The 20,975-nt window shown below is 27.2% G+C and overlaps 4 protein-coding genes and 1 long non-coding RNA gene across 17 annotated transcripts; 2 read left to right on the top strand and 3 right to left on the bottom strand.

The window, feature by feature from the left end:
• Nucleotides 1-44: 44 nt before the first annotated feature.
• Nucleotides 45-9,788, top strand: LOC126873817 (uncharacterized). Of its 10 annotated transcripts, XM_050635085.1 has the most exons (7): nt 45-368; nt 674-1,286; nt 1,364-1,636; nt 1,747-1,949; nt 2,729-2,931; nt 2,996-3,173; nt 4,738-4,952. In XM_050635085.1, the coding sequence occupies exons 2-7, from the start codon at nt 1,283-1,285 to the stop codon at nt 4,741-4,743; spliced, it is 867 nt and encodes a 288-aa protein (XP_050491042.1). In that variant the 5' UTR covers nt 45-368; nt 674-1,282; the 3' UTR covers nt 4,744-4,952. The 10 variants fall into 10 exon arrangements, 3 of the variants coding, with proteins under 3 accessions (XP_050491042.1, XP_050491040.1, XP_050491041.1); XM_050635083.1 differs by lacking the exon at nt 4,738-4,952 and having other exon boundaries at nt 2,996-3,446; XM_050635084.1 differs by lacking the exons at nt 674-1,286; nt 4,738-4,952 and having other exon boundaries at nt 2,996-3,446.
• Nucleotides 3,514-5,199, bottom strand: LOC126873825 (protein ATP6V1FNB-like). The gene is made up of 3 exons (XM_050635110.1): nt 4,949-5,199; nt 4,716-4,867; nt 3,514-4,513 (listed from the first exon to the last, which is right to left on the bottom strand). Exons 1-3 carry the CDS (start codon nt 5,138-5,140, stop codon nt 4,288-4,290), a joined length of 570 nt encoding a protein of 189 aa, XP_050491067.1. The 5' UTR covers nt 5,141-5,199; the 3' UTR covers nt 3,514-4,287.
• On the bottom strand, nt 7,495-12,748 carry LOC126873818 (mitoferrin-1). 2 transcript variants are annotated; one of them, XM_050635087.1, is made up of 6 exons: nt 12,535-12,748; nt 11,533-11,717; nt 9,603-9,891; nt 9,191-9,415; nt 8,906-9,113; nt 7,495-7,984 (listed from the first exon to the last, which is right to left on the bottom strand). In XM_050635087.1, the coding sequence occupies exons 2-6, from the start codon at nt 11,647-11,649 to the stop codon at nt 7,792-7,794; spliced, it is 1,032 nt and encodes a 343-aa protein (XP_050491044.1). In that variant the 5' UTR covers nt 11,650-11,717; nt 12,535-12,748; the 3' UTR covers nt 7,495-7,791. The 2 variants fall into 2 exon arrangements, with proteins under 2 accessions (XP_050491044.1, XP_050491045.1); XM_050635088.1 differs by lacking the exon at nt 12,535-12,748 and adding an exon at nt 12,070-12,500.
• Nucleotides 11,123-11,603, top strand: LOC126873838 (uncharacterized). The gene is made up of 2 exons (XR_007692582.1): nt 11,123-11,248; nt 11,328-11,603. It is a non-coding gene; the product is annotated as an uncharacterized LOC126873838 (long non-coding RNA).
• A 633-nt stretch (nt 12,749-13,381) lies between the features above and the next one.
• LOC126873805 (myb-like protein X) lies at nt 13,382-20,475 on the bottom strand. Of its 3 annotated transcripts, none has more exons than XM_050635053.1 (4): nt 20,314-20,475; nt 20,016-20,223; nt 16,011-19,768; nt 13,382-15,083 (listed from the first exon to the last, which is right to left on the bottom strand). In XM_050635053.1, exons 2-4 carry the CDS (start codon nt 20,145-20,147, stop codon nt 14,981-14,983), a joined length of 3,993 nt encoding a protein of 1,330 aa, XP_050491010.1. In that variant the 5' UTR covers nt 20,148-20,223; nt 20,314-20,475; the 3' UTR covers nt 13,382-14,980. The 3 variants fall into 3 exon arrangements, with proteins under 3 accessions (XP_050491010.1, XP_050491011.1, XP_050491009.1); XM_050635054.1 differs by lacking the exon at nt 20,314-20,475 and adding an exon at nt 15,190-15,268 and having other exon boundaries at nt 20,016-20,307; XM_050635052.1 differs by lacking the exon at nt 20,314-20,475 and having other exon boundaries at nt 20,016-20,307.
• Between the last annotated feature and the right edge of the window lie 500 nt (nt 20,476-20,975).

The following is a 20,975-nucleotide window of genomic DNA, read 5'->3' on the forward strand; positions in this document are numbered from 1 at the left end:
ACATGGAAGATAGGAAGGGTTTCGATTCTGTACATGCGTGTCATGTTATTAATACCTCAGAAAGAGATTGAGACATTCTACTCATCTCTGTCTGTCTCGTAAGAACGCGAACTTTGTTATATTCCATGTTGATTTCTCACGACTAGCTACAACTCAATTTTTGGACGGTTTTCCCTAACAAGTGTCGAGACCCGTTTGTACAATCGTGATGTAGACTAATATAGAGGATAAATCGCTACTATATTTTTCATTTTAATTTATTCACAGTATTAATTTGCATCGTTAACCTTCAAAAGTTATATACATTGTTTACTTTTAATGTAACAATAACCATAAATATACGAACTTAACATGATTTGGAAGATCAGGTAATTTTTATATTTAGAACTATAAATTACGAAATCGATCAAATAAAAATCTACTCGTACATAGTTAAAATACACAAAACTAGTTGAAATAAACAAATTTCTCCAAAGAATCAATTTCTCGAATTTTCAATTTTCATCGAATCAATTAAATCATATTTAATTTTCTCATTGTCATTGTTTTTAACAGTGTAGATATTGCAATTAATATAATATTATATTTGATAAAAAATGATAAATTTTATTAGTTTGAACAACAAGTTTTGTGTATCAATATTAAAATTTATACTTATACTATTATTTTCTAGTTGTTCCTGATATAAGGGTAGTGTTATAACTATACAATCTAATGTATAACAGTTGTTGCACTTGAAAATACTTCCCCCTTTTAATTTCTAAAATGTGATTGTTCTATATTTGCATTGTATTTTGACAAATTCGTCTTAAAAATGGATTTCTTGAATGTAAAGTTTCTTAATTTTAACTTATTCAAAACTCTTGTTTTAAAATGTACCGATACGATCTTATCAAAAAGTATATAGAGCAAGATTTAAGATAAAAGTTTTTATTGATTAAGAATAAAATATTGTATGCATTATACTTTTACATTAAATTAAATTAAATATTATGTATATATATAAATTGCATAAATATAAACTGTATAGAATTTGTATTTTTTTTAAATTTTATTATTATAAACAATATATATAGATTGTTATATAATATATATTATTGTCGAATATTCTAAATTTCATAATATTGCTAGTTGAGATAAATTATTCGTTCTTTTGTTTCCTTATTCCATTAATCATTTGTCATTCAGTCAAAAGTATCAACTTGCAAAGGTTAATTCCTTTATAAAATTAATCTCTTTATAAATTTCTCGTATATTACAATATATTTTAAATACAAAAGTCATGCGTAAGTTGGAATATTAACATGTTTATTACATTGCTACTGCATCTTTAAATAGATGAGAGAAAATGAAATTGTTACAGATCAAACAGCTCCAAAGTGTAATGTGAAATCGTGTTCGAACAACGATGTTCCACCATCGTCAGTAGTTCGCGCTTGTCTTGGTCCATCTTTAGCACAGGTGTTTTTCAATTATACTCATCATGATACGATAAAGTTGTTGGATGTATTGACACCATCAAAAACATCAAAAGCATGCTTTCCAATTCCATCTGACCATCATTTACCCAAAACCAAATTCATGCCGTCAACAGATTATCAAATCGTAAAAGCATTCGTGCACCAAAATATATTAGGTAACATTATAGTATATATATATATGGGTGAATATATATCAAAATATATTAGATAACATAGAAGTATTCAAAATGTTGTATATAGTTGTAATCTTAAATAAAATAATTAGAAATTGGTGAAGCTCTCTTAGGACGTGTGAAAAAGGAAATTGAAGAAAATCTAAAGGACAAAATAGAAAGGCAATCGCGAGAGAAGTTTTATATGTATCAAGCGAAAAAAAGGCAAGAAGCTGAGCTGCACGTTCAACAGTTGCATGAAAAATATGAAAATTATATTGAAACTGTCCGACGTGAATTACAAAAACAACTTGAAGTAATGATTTTCATTACTTTTTATATTTCTTCCGTATAAATTTTATATACATATAAAGAGAGTATGAATATCATTTAATTATTATCCATTCAGACCATAACACGTGACTATTTATTTATTTGTTTGTATAACGAGAAAAGAAATAGAAGGATATATTACTGAAAAAAGATGACATCTATTTTATTAATACAATAAATATTAATGTATTTTTATTAATATTCTTTTATTAATATAGCTTTATTAATACAATTGCATAAAATACCATTGAAAGAATCTAATAAGCTGATAATGCTTTGTAATAATCGGATGTAGAAGCAATAATATTAATGATCTATTAATGACAATGATATATGCATTAAAGCAACAATGAAGGAATTGAAGATCGCATGATTCATATGAAAGAATCCAATACTAAATTACTTTTATATTTGTAATTGGAGTACAAGTAACTTCGCCAAATAGAAGATCCTATTCTAAACACGTTTAATATATATGCGATTGTGTAATCTTGAATTACCTCAAGGAATGTTGAGTACGAGAATTATCGAATATTTATCTAGCCGTAATAGAATTGTTAACTATTATTGTATAAATTAACATTTTTATCAAAAAGCATTTTTTAGACAGCATTTGTATATTCTCGATCGTGAAAAATATGCTGTTGAAAATACGCTATTGAAAAAAGTTTAATGAGAAGTGAATATGTGTACATATAATGTAGTTTAAAAGTTATGCAAGTCTACGAAAAAGAAAAAAATAAAAACAAATTTACTTCTCAGGGAGAATGGTCTAAAGCAGCCGCAGAATGTGCTAAGAACATTCAAAAAGCAGTTGTACAAGAACGAATAAACGTGACTAACGAAGTGACGCGAAAAATGCGCGCGGAAATGACTCACGTTGTCCTATCGTTGTACAAAGAATTTGAAAAGCTGTTTTGCGCCCAAAGGGACAATATAATTGCCGATTTTAATCAGATAATGAGGTTCATAACTGCGCATCTCTGAACATTGCATTTGCATAAGTAATTTGAATTAAAATTCATACAGGGCGCAGCATGTAAAATTGAAAAAAGAAATGCTGGACTTTAAAGAGAAGATGAGCAGAGATTTACATATTCAGAGACATCAGTTTGAAATACAAAATGCCGCAGATTTAATTTATATCCTCTGTGTGGAACGATTACGAAGTAATAAAGAGAAACATATAATGCATGAATACTTTCAGGTAACGAAATTATTTGAATTTCGCTTGTTATATGAGAAAAAATATTTCATAGGAAATTATGCTTTAATACAGCAACAAATCAATGAATTTTATGAATTAATGGTCCGCTTAAAAGATATAATAACCATCATGAAAAAAGAAATTGTCGATTGTCATATGGAGAAGAAATTATTGGGTGAAGAGCTTTGTAAAGTTACTAAACATCTTCAGAAGTTTATTAATTTTGTGTTTCATGCTATACCGGGCCAAGCAGACTATCTATTACCGTTATGATTACAACATTTGATTAATTCAGATAAGGATAAAGAAAAAAAAGGAAGAAATGGGAAGATAGTAGAAAAACAGAAAAGATTATAAAGTTGTAATCGTTAAATATGATACACACAAAGAACGCTCTGCTATAAATCTTACAAGCTATTTTTTCGTAAATTGTTATAAATAGGTACATTTTTCTTGAAGCAATGGGATTTCTATAATTCCCTCTCCTCTCGGTTTTTTAGATGAGGCAATATAATAAATATCTTTTGTTTAATAGATCTTAACAAATTTAGCAAAATCTTTATTACTTTATATATCATCTTATTTAAACAATAGAAAAATACAGCTGTTTAGCTTAGAGGAAAGAATCGTAAAAAGTACGATTTACGAAAAAAACAGCGTATGAGATGTACAAAATCTATTATAGAAGTATCGTCAAGCGTAAAATATTGTTGATTAAATATGTATTGTTTCCTTTAAAAATACAAAAAATGCAAACTTAAAGTATGGACTGTAATATTTAATATTTGATGAAATGAACATAAAAATATATAAAGAAAAGTAAATACCATAAAGAAATATTTAATACAGAAAAAATGTAAAATTTAGGATATTAATATTTTGTATATGGGAAATATTAACGTGATATCAACGAAAGGAAATTGTTTATTATTTATGAAAACTAGAAGTAGATAAAAAGGCAACAATTAATGAATCATAGTTAATCGTAGATCATAAAGGAAAACGTTCACTTACAAAAATTTTGCTGTTTTTAGAAAAGTACAATTGGTAAAAAATTTTCACAAAACACTTTGAAGTAAAAAGTTACCTGACTAAATTTTCGCCTAATCGGAAACTAATTCATTTTATCATCACATATAAATGTTATTCTTCTCGAAGAGCGATACCATTCTGGATCCCTGTGAAGGCTCGATATTTTTGAATGATAAAATTCACGAATCATAACATTTGTTTGTCCAACTTTACTTCGTGGAATATGTGGATAATCTGTTAAGCGCCATCCGTATATCCAACTTGTGCAATCCGGATAGTAATAGCGATTTTCAGGAATGTCTTTTACTCTAAAATAATCAATGAGGATGTTAGCCCAAAATATCAATTTTGCTAATATATATTTTCAATGTAAGAAATCGAAATTAGGAAGAATACCAATGCAATACTGAAACAAAGAAATGCAACATCAATATTTTTTATTTAAGCACGATTTTAGGCAGTCATCTTTTTTTTACTATATTTACAAAAAATTATTATTATGTGTAAAACCTTTCAGACATATAACTTTCAGCGTTAACAAAACTCGGGGCGTCTTCATATAGAACAGTTCTTACTTGCGGATCAATGGGTTTCGTTATGTTCATATTGATAGAACCATCAGGTTCGAGAGGTTTCCAATTTGGTAAGGGTTTTAAATGTATCTATAAAACAGAAAATCTCATCTAATTTTCACTGTACAACATATATGGGTAATTAATATTAAATATAACACAATTATATACAATATCCACGGGTGGTTGTTTTTCTGGTTCATGTTTCGACGGAAGTTTAATTTCCTCCGTTTTTCTCAAATGATCTAATAATTTGTGTTGATTCTTCAAAAACCATCTAATACGTGTGTTTTTTTCTTTTTGTATCATTGCAGTGTGAAATGCTTGGCAACGAGCATCACAGATTCCTCCTCTGGTTGACATATTTTAATTTTCTTATGTGCTTAGTAGTTTAAACAAAAGAGTGATTAAAATTTGAATATACGCCCATTGATTTAAGAAAAAGTTACATTTATAAAGAATTTTCAACATAGCCTAACTCTGAAATAAGATTACATATCATCTCGATATTCTAATGTTTCTCTCATTAATGCAATAGGCAAGAAAAATGTTTCCATGACTTGTCTTTATATCTTACAGAATTATTTTATTTACATCATTATTACATGTAATACGTTTTACTGCATGTCATTCAATTACCTTTTAGTGCGCTAACATTATTAACTTATGTAATAATATCAGTGGGAGCATTATTTTATATATAAAGTGATAAAAAAAATGAGTAAATTTAACAGATAAATAATGTTATATGTATATTACGAATATTAATTTTAAAAAAATGTACGAGTAACTTGCTCATTAATTTTTCAGGTAAATAGTCCATGAAAATCGATTGATCATCGTGATCGCCGCAAATATATGTAAAATTTAATTTTGAAGACAATAGTAAAAATTGAGCGGCTAATAGTAATTTTTACTCTTTACAACGTGAATATTTATTTAAACAATTAAAAAGAATATACAATTAATTTTGCGCGATAATTAAATTCGGGAGATTGAAGATTACTGTAAACACAAGATACAAATAAGATATACGTACAAATTCATTAAACACTGGATATCACATGAACACATACTAATAATAATAAATAATGTAAAATGCTTATTCATTCGGTACATTAGTATTTTATACATACAACGTGTATATGTATAATATGTTTACGTGAATAGATTAATGTACCTATTAAATTGTATTGTAAATTTTTTTCTTGTCAAAAATCATATCTTCGCACCATAAAAATAATTTAAATACCTTTTTCCTTCATTTGAAAAAAGATTCTATCATAAAAAATATATATATTTGCGTACATAAGAATCAGTGACATTTTATGACGTCAAATAATGATATATCGGTAACGATGAACAAGAATAAATAAATATGGCGTGAAGTATGAGTTTTCATATGATATTACTCCCTCTTAAAGTCAACATCAAATGACTCAGTAATCACAGCCATAGGAAGCAATATTATGTTATATTATAACGTTTAGATGCACTGTTGTTTATATTACAAACTGACTAAGGAGCAATTCTTAATTTGTACTTGTATAATCAAGGCGAATTGTACTTATCGCACGATAACGTTGCAGTTTTCTTTCTTCCTAACTTGTTTCTTTATACTGTACATACGCGTGTAATATTAACTTATCTACACTGTTCTACAAAATAATCTAAGTTCTTCTGTACCTTTACGCAACACTTATCTAACGTTTCATTCCGTAATTGATAAGTTTTTATAAACTTACATTTTATCTAAACTTAGAACCTGCGTTATCATTTCATGTAAATATCGAATACTAAAATTTTGTATCTTTTCTTTCAAAGCATATATGGTTTCCAATTAAAAAATTTTAAGTCATATTTCAAATATACTCACTTGATTATGCTACACACATTTCTTGTTAATCACTTTTCCATGCATCCCACTGTTTTCTTGTAACTTAAATATATAGTACAATATTAAATATGCTATATAATCTAATTCACTATTCAAGTGGAGCATACTTCTCAAATTTAATGTATCTAAAAATGTTTGTACCAATCAATATAACTTTACTGTATTTAAGTGAAATATTTTCACAATTTTTTTCTATACAAAATACATGTATATTCTTTTGACTAAAAATTACGTATGACTCACTTTAATAGATCATTATTGTAACATTTCAAGTTTTTTTACACATCACGTACTTTACGATTGCCAGAATTCATTCACACGAATAAGCTATAATGCAAATTACTTCATAACAAAAATATATAAATCATTTCATAAATAAATTGAATATAGTTTACACATAATTTATCGAAAAAATTGTTACATTTTATATTTATAAAATAAATTCAATTTTCTAATTTACATAATAAACTTTTCGCTACTCCATATGAACAGTAGGATAGATGATAGCATGTTTAATTATCTCTGCACACCAGACAATAGTCATCTATACTAGCATCAATATTTTATCATTCAAATAATATTGCTAATTAATAATTTCATTTCATTAGTGTTTTTTATAGTAATACATTGCTAGTTATTTAGTTCAATAGAACGTAATGTACAGTAAAAATTTCGATTTTATAGTATCAAGAAAAACGAAATATTCTTTTATACATAATTCATTGTTTTATATTTGCTATTAATTGATAATGTTTTAATTGCTTGGTAACGTGCAAATTCTTACTTGTTCTTTACTTTGACATATTAAAAAATGGAGTCATCATAATGTAGTTGATATATATTATTTAAAACAGTCATACACTAAGAAGTAACGTAAGAAATTTTCTGATACATTTATCTTATTCCGTTGGGCCTGCGTCCTGCACTTGGCTCAAAATGGATTTTTAATTGTACATGTACTCATTCGTTATGAATTATTATACATATGTAATAATACCGGAGCAACAGGTGAATTAACGAAATATTCTTGATAAACTCTCCAAATACGAAAAAACGGATACTTTATTCACCATCCAATAGTTTCTCAATGTGATGTCGATAAAAAATTTAAAAATACCTATCTTGTAGTCACATCAAGTAACACTGAAGCTGGAGCATTGTTGTTGAGGTATGCACTCATATCTTGAAAACGACTACACCTAGAAGTACCTTGCATCTGATTAATGCCACTTGCATAATCGTTGTCAACTTCCGGACTGCGATATCCATCGCCTTGTTTTTCATGTAGTACATATTTGAAAAATTCGTATCTAAATGATTCATAAAAAATTTCTTATGTTTGATATCCTTGATGCTATATACAGTGTCATATTTAAATGGAACATCTAAATTATTTTTGCTAATGTTAAAATTCAGGAAAAATAAATCAGAGAGGTTTAAAATCTTCACAAGGTGACCTTAAAAATTACTTCAAGGTCATTAATATTTTCTTTGCTTAATGTTGTACTCAACATCAAGATGAGTTCAGTGATCGTGATATCATAATTTTGAAGAAGGAAAAGAAATTTATATTGGAACAATATAATAAACATAATAAATCAACTTATTTTATTTGTTTTTAATATTTATCATAATCCAATACCATATTTATATTTACTCCTTTGTTGTAACAATACATTATGCCCATAATAGTAATCTAATCTAATCAATTGGATTTTACTGATCTTGAAATATTGTAATCTGACAGAATTTAGTATATAAAGTGTTTTTGAGAATGGGTTTATAACAGCTGAGAATTAAATATGCACAATGCATTATTCACCATTAGATTCATTTATATTTTTCAAGATTTTTTCAAAATCATATTAAAGTTATAACATTGTAGGTCATTTAATTAGCTTTACCAACTGCATCATCACATTATAAAAAACAACTGTTACCATATACAAAAAATATCAATAACTTAGAATACCCTTTAATTGACATTGGTGAGATTTTTATTATTACCACAAGATGCATGGCTTGAAACGATTTAAACTTTTCTTAGTCATTTTTTCTTACCATTAATGGTAGAGTAAATAATTTAGATGTTCAATTCAAGTCAGACACTTAATCTTTTATAGTTATGACTACTGTATTAATTTGAATAATCTATTTCAAATAATATTGTAGAAATAATATATATAATCATTATTATATTTCATAACGTTATATTTACAATGTATACTTACGTTGACCAACAAATAGTGGTTGCTGGCATTTGATAAAGGACACGAGCATTCAAACCACGGAAATAACCACGTAAACCTCCATATCTATAAATTGTTTTAATAGCGTCTGTCATGCCTTGAACCTGGACTCCACTCTGTGTATTTAGAAGCGTTTTACAAACATCTAAAGGTGTTGTGACTGCAGCAGCAACAGCTCCTGCTAATGCACCTGTAATTTATATAATTCATTTTTAAAGTTTTAAATGTAATGAAATAAAATACTTCCTTTTAAAAATATATATTTACCTGATACCATATGTGCAATTGGATTATATGTGTGGTCAGGATTCGTGAAAACTTGTGCAATTTCATACGTCATGAAGTGAATCATTTGAAAAGGCACATTCATAGCTAACTGTGTTGTATAACTTCTATAAAATGCATATATACCTTCTTTTCGGTATATATTTGTTATACATGTTATAACATTTCGATAAGGAGAGTTATACATTTGTAATCGCTGTTTAACCACTGGAATAAGATAATTTTATTCTTCATTGAATAAAATTCTAGAAGTTATGAATCATATTTAGCTTGTTGTGTTTCTCCCCCCGCTCAAACAAATTTTATATGCTTTAAAATATATATACAATGCATAACAGCTAAATTATATAATAAATAAATAATTTATATATTTGCTAATTGTAGGATGCTTTACCTTCTGCTGGATTCATTATACCATCGTGAAGAAGTGTTGCCAAACAACCAGCAGTTCCATATGCAGCTAAATTTAAATTAGGATTTGTTCTTGAACTCAAGAGTTTGTTTTTAATAAATTCATAACACGAAAAATATAATGCATGTGCAGGACCAGCTCCTACAACCATTACACTCATACCACGAATTGGTCTCAGAAAACCTTCTTGTTGTACCATTCTAATCAGAACTGTTCCTACTCCACCTCCTCCACCTCTTACTGAACTTGGTGTTAATGCTTGCATTCTTGTCTAAATATAAATAAGATAAAAAAATTATAAATAAGATGAAATAAGGTAAACGTCCATGTAAATAAATTCATTTATTTGCTTAATAATACAAGTAAATATTACTTCTCATAACTAATTTAAAATATTGATTTTATACGAATATATATAAAAATATTCAGACTATAATAACACATAAAAGACTGAAACTATTTAACCTCTATTACATTTTTAATATTCTAGAATGATTACTTGATGATGGAAAAAGATATGAAAGTATTATGATAGCTTTAAAACCATGTCTTGCAATTATTTATAGATATGATTATTTTTTACTGATCTTTTTAATCATTATATCTTTGTTATTAAAAATGTAAGATGATAATAAATGAAAATAACAGATAATAATGCACATATTTATTATTTTCTAAATAATATATGGAACATATAGAATAGCTCATTAAACTTTAAGGAGAGATACATTGTTTATATGAAATAAATTTTTGTACTACTTTATATCTACATTTCTTTGCAAGTATATTTTCTAACAATTAGATATGAAAGTAATTACTAATATAGATTGTAGGTTGAAAAGAAATCCAAAAATAGAACCTACTGTAACAGAACTAAGGAATGTATTATGTAATGAATATTTGAATCTCATGTTCTATTTAATCATTTCATGTTGTCAAACAATAAATCTTTTGCAGTATCAAAAAAATACAAACAGAATGGTTTGGATATTGTCTATATACATTTGATCATTTAACATTTAATAAATTATGCATGTTTATATATATATATTCCAACATAATATATAAATCAAATACTGAAATTGTCTTTATATTTAAAAAAAAAATTACTTTATAAAATGTTATTTTTTTATTGATTATAAACTAAATATTAAAACACAAGTTTCTGAATATAATAAAAGAGTTCAATTATATATTGTAATAATAAAGAGGGATCATGAAAAAACAATACTTGTACATTTAAGAATTAAAAATAATTAAGTAGAGAGTAGAGAGTTTATTTTTTATTACACAAAATCTGTTTTATTCATTATTATCAGTTAACATATATAATTTCATCATTATTTAATTATGTAAATGGCTAAATATATAGTATCAGCAATGTTTTGTGACATAATAAATCGTATACTTGCTGTTTTAATAAGTATTGAAAAATAGTAAACAATTATTACAGAACATTAATGCTAAATCATTTGATGATTAATTCAGTCGTTTGTAAATTCTAAGAATTGGTACCTGGAAATAATTATGAAATTATATTGCTTAAACTGATTGCACAATAACTTTATAGCTGTGATATAAAACACGAAATTATACGGTGAAATGTTAATATCTCATGAAGATTAATTGTATTTATCTTGAAAATTTAAGTACTTCACTATTTACTTAAGATTACGACAATCGCATAACGTAAAACTTGATTTCTAGATTTCGACGAAGGAAATGGTAAAATCCAGAAAACTGTCTTCGAAAATCACATTTATTACTATTCAAAGACTGTGCGACTTGCATTGTCATGATATTAAATGTCATTAAGCTTTATTAGAATACGGCGGAAATGAAATTCCGTGAGATGATAGTTAAGGTTATGTAAAGTACTGAAGAAAAAATGTGCGAGAAATAAAGCTATTACCTTAACACTGTCGAGTGGATACATCACACAATGTTCCATAATTCCGGCGATTGCACCTGCTGTCATGTGTATAGCTACAGAAGATGTAGGCAAGGTCTCATAAACTTCCGCATTCATATTTTTTGAAGACGTTCCACAAAATTTTAGTTGACGCCTTTTAAAATGCCGCAAATTCTATATGCACTCTGTGAAAGCAGACAACACGTTTTTGGCAATAGCTAATGCCGAGTTTACCGTTTATGTAGTAGCATTTGCCTTGGAATCGCCGAAACGTTCATTTGGTAGGATATGAGAATAACGTTCGTTCTTTAAAAATGATGAGACGTAATCGTACTCGTTGATCGTGTCTTAATGGAACCGTATTGGAATTGAAAAGGCTACTACCCCGACAGGCAAATTTACAATGTATAGTCCCCTCCAGGTATTCGTGCCGCAAATAAATTATTCTACTTGCTTACACTACTTTCATGAAATACAGGGGCACATGGCGTTTATGTCTGGTTGTTTATTCGAATCGTTACGGAACTCGATACATACTGGCATTCTTCGCGATACGGTTATATGAAGTCGTCATACATTTGTTCGGTGAGGTTAGGTGTTCGTGCACGTGTCGCGCATGCGTCGTATTCAACCACGTGGTTGGTGCGTGTAGTATGCTACGCAGTAGCAGCTTAATAAGTAGTCTGATACTGTTACAAGCATGCTATTCATGCTTGTACATATATATATATATATATTGTTTCTTACATATTCGGTAAAAGTTATCTCGGATGTTTAGCATTTTACCTAATGCACTTGATTACAAATTTTAAGGTTTCTCTACTCTATTCTATTCCTTTTAAAATATCACTAACATGTATTAGAAATCAATATAAATGTTTATTTCAAAGAAAATATTCATTGTTTGGTGATGTTCATTTTGAAAATATTACTACTTAATACTTATACGTTTTATATTATATTAATGCATATTTAAAACAACAATTATGTTTTATAACTTACATTTTTTATATCAATTACACTTATATTTTGTTAAAGAATCAACATTTGTCTTCGTTTAATGTTATAAAATCCAATATAAGAGCCAATGTCACAAAGTAAAGGTAAATGATCAATGTCATTGAAAAATTTAGTATTTGCTTTGAATTTCGTGCTTTATAACAACATTCTACAGGCAGTTCTATAACACTCTAGACAATGCACGTGTTGTAAAAACACGTACAAGATTGTGTTACGCACCGTATAACAAACTATTCACATATTCTATTTATAGAAAATATCGTGATTACGAACTATCGCGTGCAATACTTTACACGTTGCAGTACTTTCCAAGATGATTCAATCGAGTCAATTATATTAACTTGTTTTTTTTTTGTATACGTAAAAATTCAACTTATGATATAATGTTTTAAATAATACATAAGGGTCTTTGCTCGTATTGCATATTTATATCAAGTATGATTAAATAACAAGGTCGATCGATATATATAGCTTTCCTTGAGTTGAAAGAAAAAACAGGCTAATTCAACAGATGTAATTGAAATTTCTTCAATGTATAATTTAATTATTTAACCGCTAACTTTATATTTTGTACGATGCATTTCTTTGTAGTTAAATATTTCATAATTCCATCGACATAACCACGCAATTATACACAATTTTATTTTCACCTTATCATCTGCAACGTTTAAAATGAAATCGCTTTTTACATACTTAATTAAAGAAATTACAGTATTACTCCTAATTAAGAAAATTCCAGTTTAAATATATCATACAATGTAGTAGAACTGTTTATTCAAATATATAAAATTAAAGGTAGGATTTAAATATTTATAGGTTGTTTAACATGTATACAAAAAGTCACTTTATTTTAAAGCAATTATAGTAATAATGGGTTTTATAAATTGTTAGTTACTATATTACATATAGCAATAAATATTTTAAAAAGTTGGAAAAAATATTCTACAATATTTTCACAGTAATAAAGTGTAATCTACTTCTATTTTATATACATATTTATACAAACTTATGCATGTATAGAATAAAGAACATGCTTATTAACAAATATAACATTTTTTTGTAAAAATGTAATATTACAATCTTTAAGTATTGAGTTGGAAGTGAGATAGTGTGCAATTAGTCGTTCCCCTGCATTGCAATTTTCTCGTTGCTGTTGTTTCATACTTAAAAAAAAGAAAAAAGTAAAAACGTTTATAGAAACTATTGCTTATCTTCTTTTAACATCACAGAAAAATTGGTTTTAATTACTAACACTTTCACTAAATTAAAGTGCAATATATTTACCAATAGAATATGTCAAGAAGCAAACAATATTGTTATACTTTGAATCATACATTATTCTCTAAAATAACTGTTCAAAAGTACTAACAATTTTTTCCCTTTAATCTTATCAGGCTTGCACTATTCTTATACATTCTTTATCAACATGTACACTTTAGCAAGTAGTAACTTAAAAGAAAATTACACTATAAAATTTCTTATAAGCATACATAAAAGTTATATTGTAAGTAATGTGTTTGTTTTAAATAATATGTATACAATAATTACCTAACTTGTAGTCCTATAAATATATCATGTACATTTTTAATGTAATGTATTATATATTAACGAAAATTGCACACTATTAATTACGCATTTGTGTATTTTTTATAAGAAGTTGAATTTTATACAATAATTTTCATATAAGTAATATGAAAAAATATTAATTCTTTTTTTTATAAACAAGAATTATTCAGATGTAGTACTTAATATAATTTCAAATGTAACTTAAACATACATATTCACAAAAATTTATATATATTCTTGAAAAAATAAATTTTTGCAACAATTTTCAATTCATTCACATACGTATTTGTGTTTACGTTTTTCTGAATTTTTCAAAGTATTGTAAACTTGATTATTTATTAAATAAATGTTCTTAAAAGATCTTTACTTCTATTTCAAAAATATTTTGAAGTGCATATTTTTCTTTGTTAATACTGTGTTAGATTTAATAATTTTACGTAAGTAATTCTTATCCAAATTATAACATTATGTAAGAATTCCTTAAAATATATTTAGTATTCTTTCTATTTAGATGTAATGCAGATTTTTCTTTTCAAATTTACAATATATTTAAAGAATGTCAATCTATAGAAAACTTTCAAATTTCTCTAATATAATACATACTTAAAGAAACATTAAATACATTGACTTAAATGTCTTGCATAAAAGATATGACTAAATTTTTAGAATAAATTTTACATATATTATAAGTATAATAGTTCACAAAATTTTTCCTTGGTCACATCAGTATCTCACATTAATTAAAGTTTAAAAATATTTGATTGAAATACAATATAGGGTGTGTTACTAGAATTAGAAAACAGCTAGGATTTCTGTTTATATAAAGTAAAACAATTCAACATCTGAGACTATGAACTACTAGCTATACCTGATTAGATCTCCTACTTCTACGAGAAGAACTTGAAAATAATGGACGTGGTTTGTATAAGTCATCACTTGAATAACGTTGACTGCTTCTATGCCGGCTGCAATTACATAACAAACTAATTATAGTATGAATAGTGAAGATACATCCATATTTTAAATGAAATATTTTAACATTACAAAAAATATGTAGATTTAACTTTTTACATTGTATGTTATATATAATTTGTTGGTATTTGATATCTCAATAGCTTCTAGGTAACTTGTTTTTTTCATAAATAGAGACCTTAAACAAATTTATAATAAATATAAGATTTTTAATTTTTTACATATACTTATAAAAATAAAATATTTATCTAGAAGTTTATAAAAAAAAAACTCTGGTATTAACATCCTTCCCTATATTAACCCCTTGACGCTCACGTCCATGACATATATGAACATGTCCAATTCATGAGCTAAGCCAATATGCCCACCGCTTGATGTTCAATCTAACCACGGATAAAATTGAAACTGTAACACTTTATGCTATTTATAAATTATATTGTATGTTGCTTTACTAATTGCTTCCTTTTATACATATATTAAATGAATAAAGATAACAATATCCACAACTTTAAAGTGGTATGTCTTATTATATATATGTCTATATTATATGCCTATTTTTTCAGTTTTCGAATAACTAAAATTCTTCATTATGTTGTCTTTTCGATAGTTTAGAATTTTGTTTTATTGTTTTTATTGTTACATTTTATTCTTTCTATGATTATTATTGTGTTATTGTTGAATTATTACAATATTATACAGAAAAATAGTACAGAAAATGATCTAATCATTGTATAATCAGGCATGTTGAGTACAATTCTTTATTTTTTATAATGACATCTTTAGAAATGCAGAAATGTTTTCATATCCACATAAAATGAATAAATGAAAAATTTGTGCATTTTATAATGGTGAATTTGAGAAAAGCATTAAGGGGTTAAAAAAATAAGTAAAAATGAAAAAGAAATAATTATTCAACATACCCTTTGTCTTCTTTAATCAGATTTGAAGAGGGTATTTTTTCACTTGTTGCAGATACATCACTTTCTGGACTTAAAGGCATAACAAAATTTTCCCCATTTAAAAGTCCTTGTGGAGCACATATGTTTGGTTGAAGCCTTTGCTTCTTAGGTACCAGTTTTCTCTTTTTTATATTACTTAATGCTTCTTCATTAGGTAGACTCAGTCCTTTTTGACTATCGTTATTATTATTTGAATTATTTAATAATATATCTGTTAATGGGCTAGACGAATGTTTGCGTTTTGGTAAAGGTGGTGCCATAGCTTTTGGCACTGAAGATACAACTTGACCTCCTAAACTCTCTATTATGTCTTCTAAAGAACTGTTTTCTATCAATTCCAATGATTCTAAGAAACTAGAAAATTTTTCTGATTTTTCATTATCTGCTTTGAAGTAACGACAATCTTCGTTATCTTCAGTTTCCATTGATGTTGATTCTATTGCCTCTGGTTGCTCTTTAGATTTTATAATGCAATCTCTATTAATTATACAGCTATTTACATTAGAAAGACTACTATTTTGAGCATCCTGAGAAACATCTTGATCTCTAAATTTTGATGTTGTAGGTATCTCTATACTTTTATTATTGTTTGAACAAGTCATGTTATGTGTATTTATATTACTTAACTGTAATTGCTCTTTTTTCTCGCTTACATCTTTTTTATTACTATCAATACTAAAATGGTTTGGTTCTTGAGGTACTACATGTATTTTTATTTTAGATACACTGGTTTCTTGTTGCATTTCCTTTTTAGAATATATGTCTACAGAATGATCTATTTCTTCTGCCTTTATCATATTGTTGTCTGCTTCTTCTATGCTAGAAGACAATTTTTTGTTTTGTGAATTTTCAACTCCTTTCTTACTAGACAATGTTTTTTGAATATTTGAACTCAGTGGTTGGATAGATTCCTTTTCTATTTTATTGGGAAGTGTTTCACTTAATGATTTTTTTATACACAGTTCCATGTCTGACAATTTCAATTTTAGATTAGAATGTGTCTCCAACAAATCTTTTGCACCAGCTTCAGTTTGTAACATCATTATTGATCTTTCTTCTAATGTTAAATTAGTATATTTCTCAGGATATGGCTCTTCATATTCTTCATCTGGTATTTCTATTATTTGAACACGTTCTTCATCTGGCATACTTTCAACATTATCATTATTTATGGTATTTGTTTGAATTGGTTGTTCTATTTTTTCACTAAGTTTCTTCTCTAATTTTTTATTTTCTTTAAGCTTCTGTTTCTCTATTTGTTTCCTAATTTTCATTAATTTTTTAGCTTCATGTATATTTTTTGCAAATTTTGGTTTTTTTACTTTCATTTCTCCTGAAATATAGTCTTCTTCTAGCAATGCTCGTTTTTTTAGAGGCAGGTTAATGTCATTAAATTCTAATTCTTGTTTAATATGTATTTCATGATTATTAGTGTTGTCAGTTTTGTATTCTGTATGTAATTCTGTTGTTTTATCCAATTTATAACTTTGTTGTTCAAATGATAAGTTCAGATCACTTGGATGTGATTCTTCAACATTGTCTGATGTTTCACTGCCTGAATTACTCATATGATTTGTTTCTTTAGAAAAAGTTGATGTGTTTGACTTATTATTTGCAATGTTAGATCCGGAATTACTAGACTGTGAACTTTTGCTACTTGACCCATTTGAACCATCTCTATCTGTAGAACGTCGATCATTAGAATTCCTTCTTAAACTAGAATGGTCATCTTTTGACTTGGACTTTTTCTCTTCTCTTCGCCTTTTGTCTTTATGTTGGGAATCACTTTTATTATCTTTCTTGCTATCTAATTTCTCGTTTCGTGTTGAACTTTTACTTTGCGTATGATTTTTAGTGTCCTTTTTACCATTTATCTTTTCATTATTTGACTTAACATCTTTTCTTACTTCAGGTTTATCAATCTTTTCTTCTTTTTCACTTTTTATAAATTTCTTTACATCCTGTTTATCTAATTTTTCTGGTGGGTCTGATTTCATACTGATATGATTTTTAGACTTCATATGATCTTTAGAAGTACGTCTTTCATCTCGTTTATTCTTATCTCTGTCCTTTGATTCATTTCTTTTTTCTTTCCCATCAATAACTTTTTCAGATGCTTTAATAGTTTTCACTTCATGAGAACTTGATGAAGAATTTTTGGAGGAAGTTTTATGATCTTTTTTATACAACTTTTTATCTTTTGGAGAATCCTTTTTGTCTTTATTTTCTTTATTTGATTTTGATTCTTTGTTGTCTTTATTTAATTTTTCTTTTTCTGTTAATTCTTTCTTTTCTCTAAGCTCCCTAATTTTTTCTTTGTAAAGATCTTTTAGATCTTTTCCTTCTTTACTAATATTATCTTTCTTGTCTGTCTCTCTTATTTTATCTTCCTTTGTCTTATTGTAGTTATCCTTTTCCGTATCTTTAATTTTATCTATAGTTTCTTTTGGTTGATCGTTTTTATCTTTAGGTTTATTTTTATCATATTTGTCATACTTTGAACTGCTATGACTTCTTTCTTTTTTTTTGTCACTACTTCTATCTCTATGATGCTTCCCATCTTTTACATGATTTTTATCTTTTGATTTTGATTTAGATTCATGGTCTCTGCTTTTATCTTTATTATTTTTATGTTCATATCTATCTTTTATACTGCTATCTGTAGCATCACGAGAATTTTCTTTAGAGGATAAATTGTTTTTAATAGTTTTAGAATCTTTAACATCTTGTACATCCTTATTCTTATTTAATTCAAAAATATTTTTATTACTTTTATTTTTACTGGATTCATATTCTCTGATAGCTTTAAAATTGTCTTTAATATTTTTAACATCATACCTATCTTTATTGACTTCATCTTTCAATGGATCATGTATTGGAGTTGATGCATGATTAGAAGATCCAAAGTCAGTTACAATAGATAATCGCGAATCAGAAGAAACTTTGCTTAGTTGTGAATCTTGATTACTATAATCAAAGTTGTCTCTTGATAATTCGTTACAAAAATCAGGACTTCTAGATCTATGGCTAGTTAATTCTGATATACCTGATAAATGTGAATCATTGGAATTATTAGATTCATTTAGATTCATAATATCAATTGGTTCAAAAGTGGGACTGTCTTCTTCATCCTCCTCTGTTTTATCATCTGATTTTCCAGATATATTTAAATTTAAAATACTACCAGTCTTATTAAAAATTTTATCACTTTCATCTAATGCTTTTTCTTCTGAAGAAACCTGTCCATTCTCAGATATACTATCTTTACCTTTTTCATTGGAGATTTCTTCGTCTAGTGACTTTTGTTCATTAAATTTTATATCTTTTTTTATTTCTAAATCTTCCATTGCATCCATAGACTCCAAAGATACATCTTTTAAACTATTTTTATCAGACTCTGGTGAAACAGGATCTAAATCTTTGGGTAATAAATCTTTAAGGCCACACAAACCATTTTTTTCTTTTGCCTTGGGTCTTTCTATTCCTAAAAATTTGTATACTACATCTTCAATCTGATGCATGAAGACAGAATATACTTTTGGATTTACTACTTGATCTACTATGCGTTCTACACCAGCATCTAAATAAGGTGCTTCATGTATGTGCTTCCTTAATGTTTCTCTCAACTGATTTTTGTTTAAATCTGGTTTCCATGATTGTTTGCTAAGGAAAGAATTTACAGATCCTTCTACTCTTGTACGTAAATTTTGATATGCTGGCTGTAATGAAAACGATAAAAATTATTACCAACAATATATATGCCTATAAATAAGCATGAAAAATTGTTATTATATAGCATGTATTTGAATATAGTAGGTAAAAACCATATATATACATTACTTTAAAAATGACTATATTATGATTTCAAAATATTGTTCAAAATGTATATAATAATAGTTATATTATTGCATAAGGTTTTAATAATGAATCAATTGTTTAAATATTATATACAAATATATTGTATACCTTGGTATCAACATCGGCAATACATTCTTTACGAAATTGATCAAAAATTCCTTGAGATTTAACTTCTCCTACAATGTGATCTACTAATCGTGGATCACCTGGTAATAACGTATTAGGTAAACCCAACTCCATGATAAATAAAGTATTTAAAATGATTATAATTCACTTGAATGTTAAACAATCATTCATTTTCACTGACGAAATCATCCTGTGAAACAGTACGTAGCCATAATTTCTTACTTTGCGTCTAGGTTAAATGTTGGATCTGTGTGAATAAATGAATAATAATCAGTAATACCAATCTTTCTATAGCTTCATTCATAACAAGTATCATAGAATAAGGTAGATATTGAAGTCGATAAAATATTTTGTAACAAACATGGGAGAGTAAAAGAAATTAGTATTGTCACGTTATCGCGTGAATTTGCTTTTGGTATGATTATGTGAAGTTGGTTTTGATGATTTTTACCTAGCTACAAACATCTCCTATAAGCCGAAACGAAATTTAAAATTGATTTAATATATGACTATGTGTAAAACAGATCGCTTATAAATTATTGTAGCACAATGCGCTTGTGAATTTTTGTAGATTTTTGTACATAGTGCAGCATAGTATAAATCGTATTGCTAGGTATAATAGTGTAAGCTGCAAATAACGAGTGACTTTAAAATCATAAAACTTTTGCGTCCGACCGTACACACCACAGTGATATAGACGGTTCTTGACACTCGCTAGGGAAAACCGCCCGAATATTGAATCGTGAGTAGTTATGAAAAATCAACATGGTAGACAAGAAGGTTCTCATTTTGCGCACGCGTGACATGATATGAATATCTTAGACGGAATCAGAGACACTCTACTCATTTCTGTCTGTCTTGCAAGAACGCGGGGACTTTATTGACCTTCCATGTTGATTTTTCATGACTAAAAACGACTCAATTTTTGGACGGTTTCACTAA

This window comes from Bombus huntii, chromosome 15 (assembly GCF_024542735.1).
Source record: "Bombus huntii isolate Logan2020A chromosome 15, iyBomHunt1.1, whole genome shotgun sequence".
NCBI classification, from domain to species: domain Eukaryota; kingdom Metazoa; phylum Arthropoda; class Insecta; order Hymenoptera; family Apidae; genus Bombus; species Bombus huntii.

What these genes read in the sequence shown, in the direction of transcription:
- LOC126873817 (XM_050635083.1), top strand. An exon ending in CGTGCACCAAAATATATTAG is followed by an intron (nt 1,637 to 1,746) that starts GTAACATTATAG and finishes TAAAATAATTAG; the next exon opens with AAATTGGTGAAGCTCTCTTA. An exon ending in GATTTTAATCAGATAATGAG is followed by an intron (nt 2,932 to 2,995) that starts GTTCATAACTGC and finishes AAATTCATACAG; the next exon opens with GGCGCAGCATGTAAAATTGA.
- LOC126873825 (XM_050635110.1), bottom strand. Translation starts at nt 5,140, where the DNA reads ATGTCAACCAGAGGAGGAATCTGTGATGCTCGTTGCCAAGCATTTCAC. An exon ending in AACAACCACCCGTGGATATT is followed by an intron (nt 4,868 to 4,948) that starts GTATATAATTGT and finishes TCTGTTTTATAG; the next exon opens with ATACATTTAAAACCCTTACC. An exon ending in GAAAGTTATATGTCTGAAAG is followed by an intron (nt 4,514 to 4,715) that starts GTTTTACACATA and finishes TGATTATTTTAG; the next exon opens with AGTAAAAGACATTCCTGAAA.
- LOC126873818 (XM_050635087.1), bottom strand. Translation starts at nt 11,649, where the DNA reads ATGAATGCGGAAGTTTATGAGACCTTGCCTACATCTTCTGTAGCTATA. An exon ending in TATAATGAATCCAGCAGAAG is followed by an intron (nt 9,416 to 9,602) that starts GTAAAGCATCCT and finishes ATCTTATTCCAG; the next exon opens with TGGTTAAACAGCGATTACAA. An exon ending in ACCACTATTTGTTGGTCAAC is followed by an intron (nt 7,985 to 8,905) that starts GTAAGTATACAT and finishes TGAATCATTTAG; the next exon opens with ATACGAATTTTTCAAATATG.
- LOC126873805 (XM_050635053.1), bottom strand. Translation starts at nt 20,147, where the DNA reads ATGGAGTTGGGTTTACCTAATACGTTATTACCAGGTGATCCACGATTA. An exon ending in TTGCCGATGTTGATACCAAG is followed by an intron (nt 19,769 to 20,015) that starts GTATACAATATA and finishes TTTTCATTACAG; the next exon opens with CCAGCATATCAAAATTTACG. An exon ending in CTGATTAAAGAAGACAAAGG is followed by an intron (nt 15,084 to 16,010) that starts GTATGTTGAATA and finishes ATGTAATTGCAG; the next exon opens with CCGGCATAGAAGCAGTCAAC.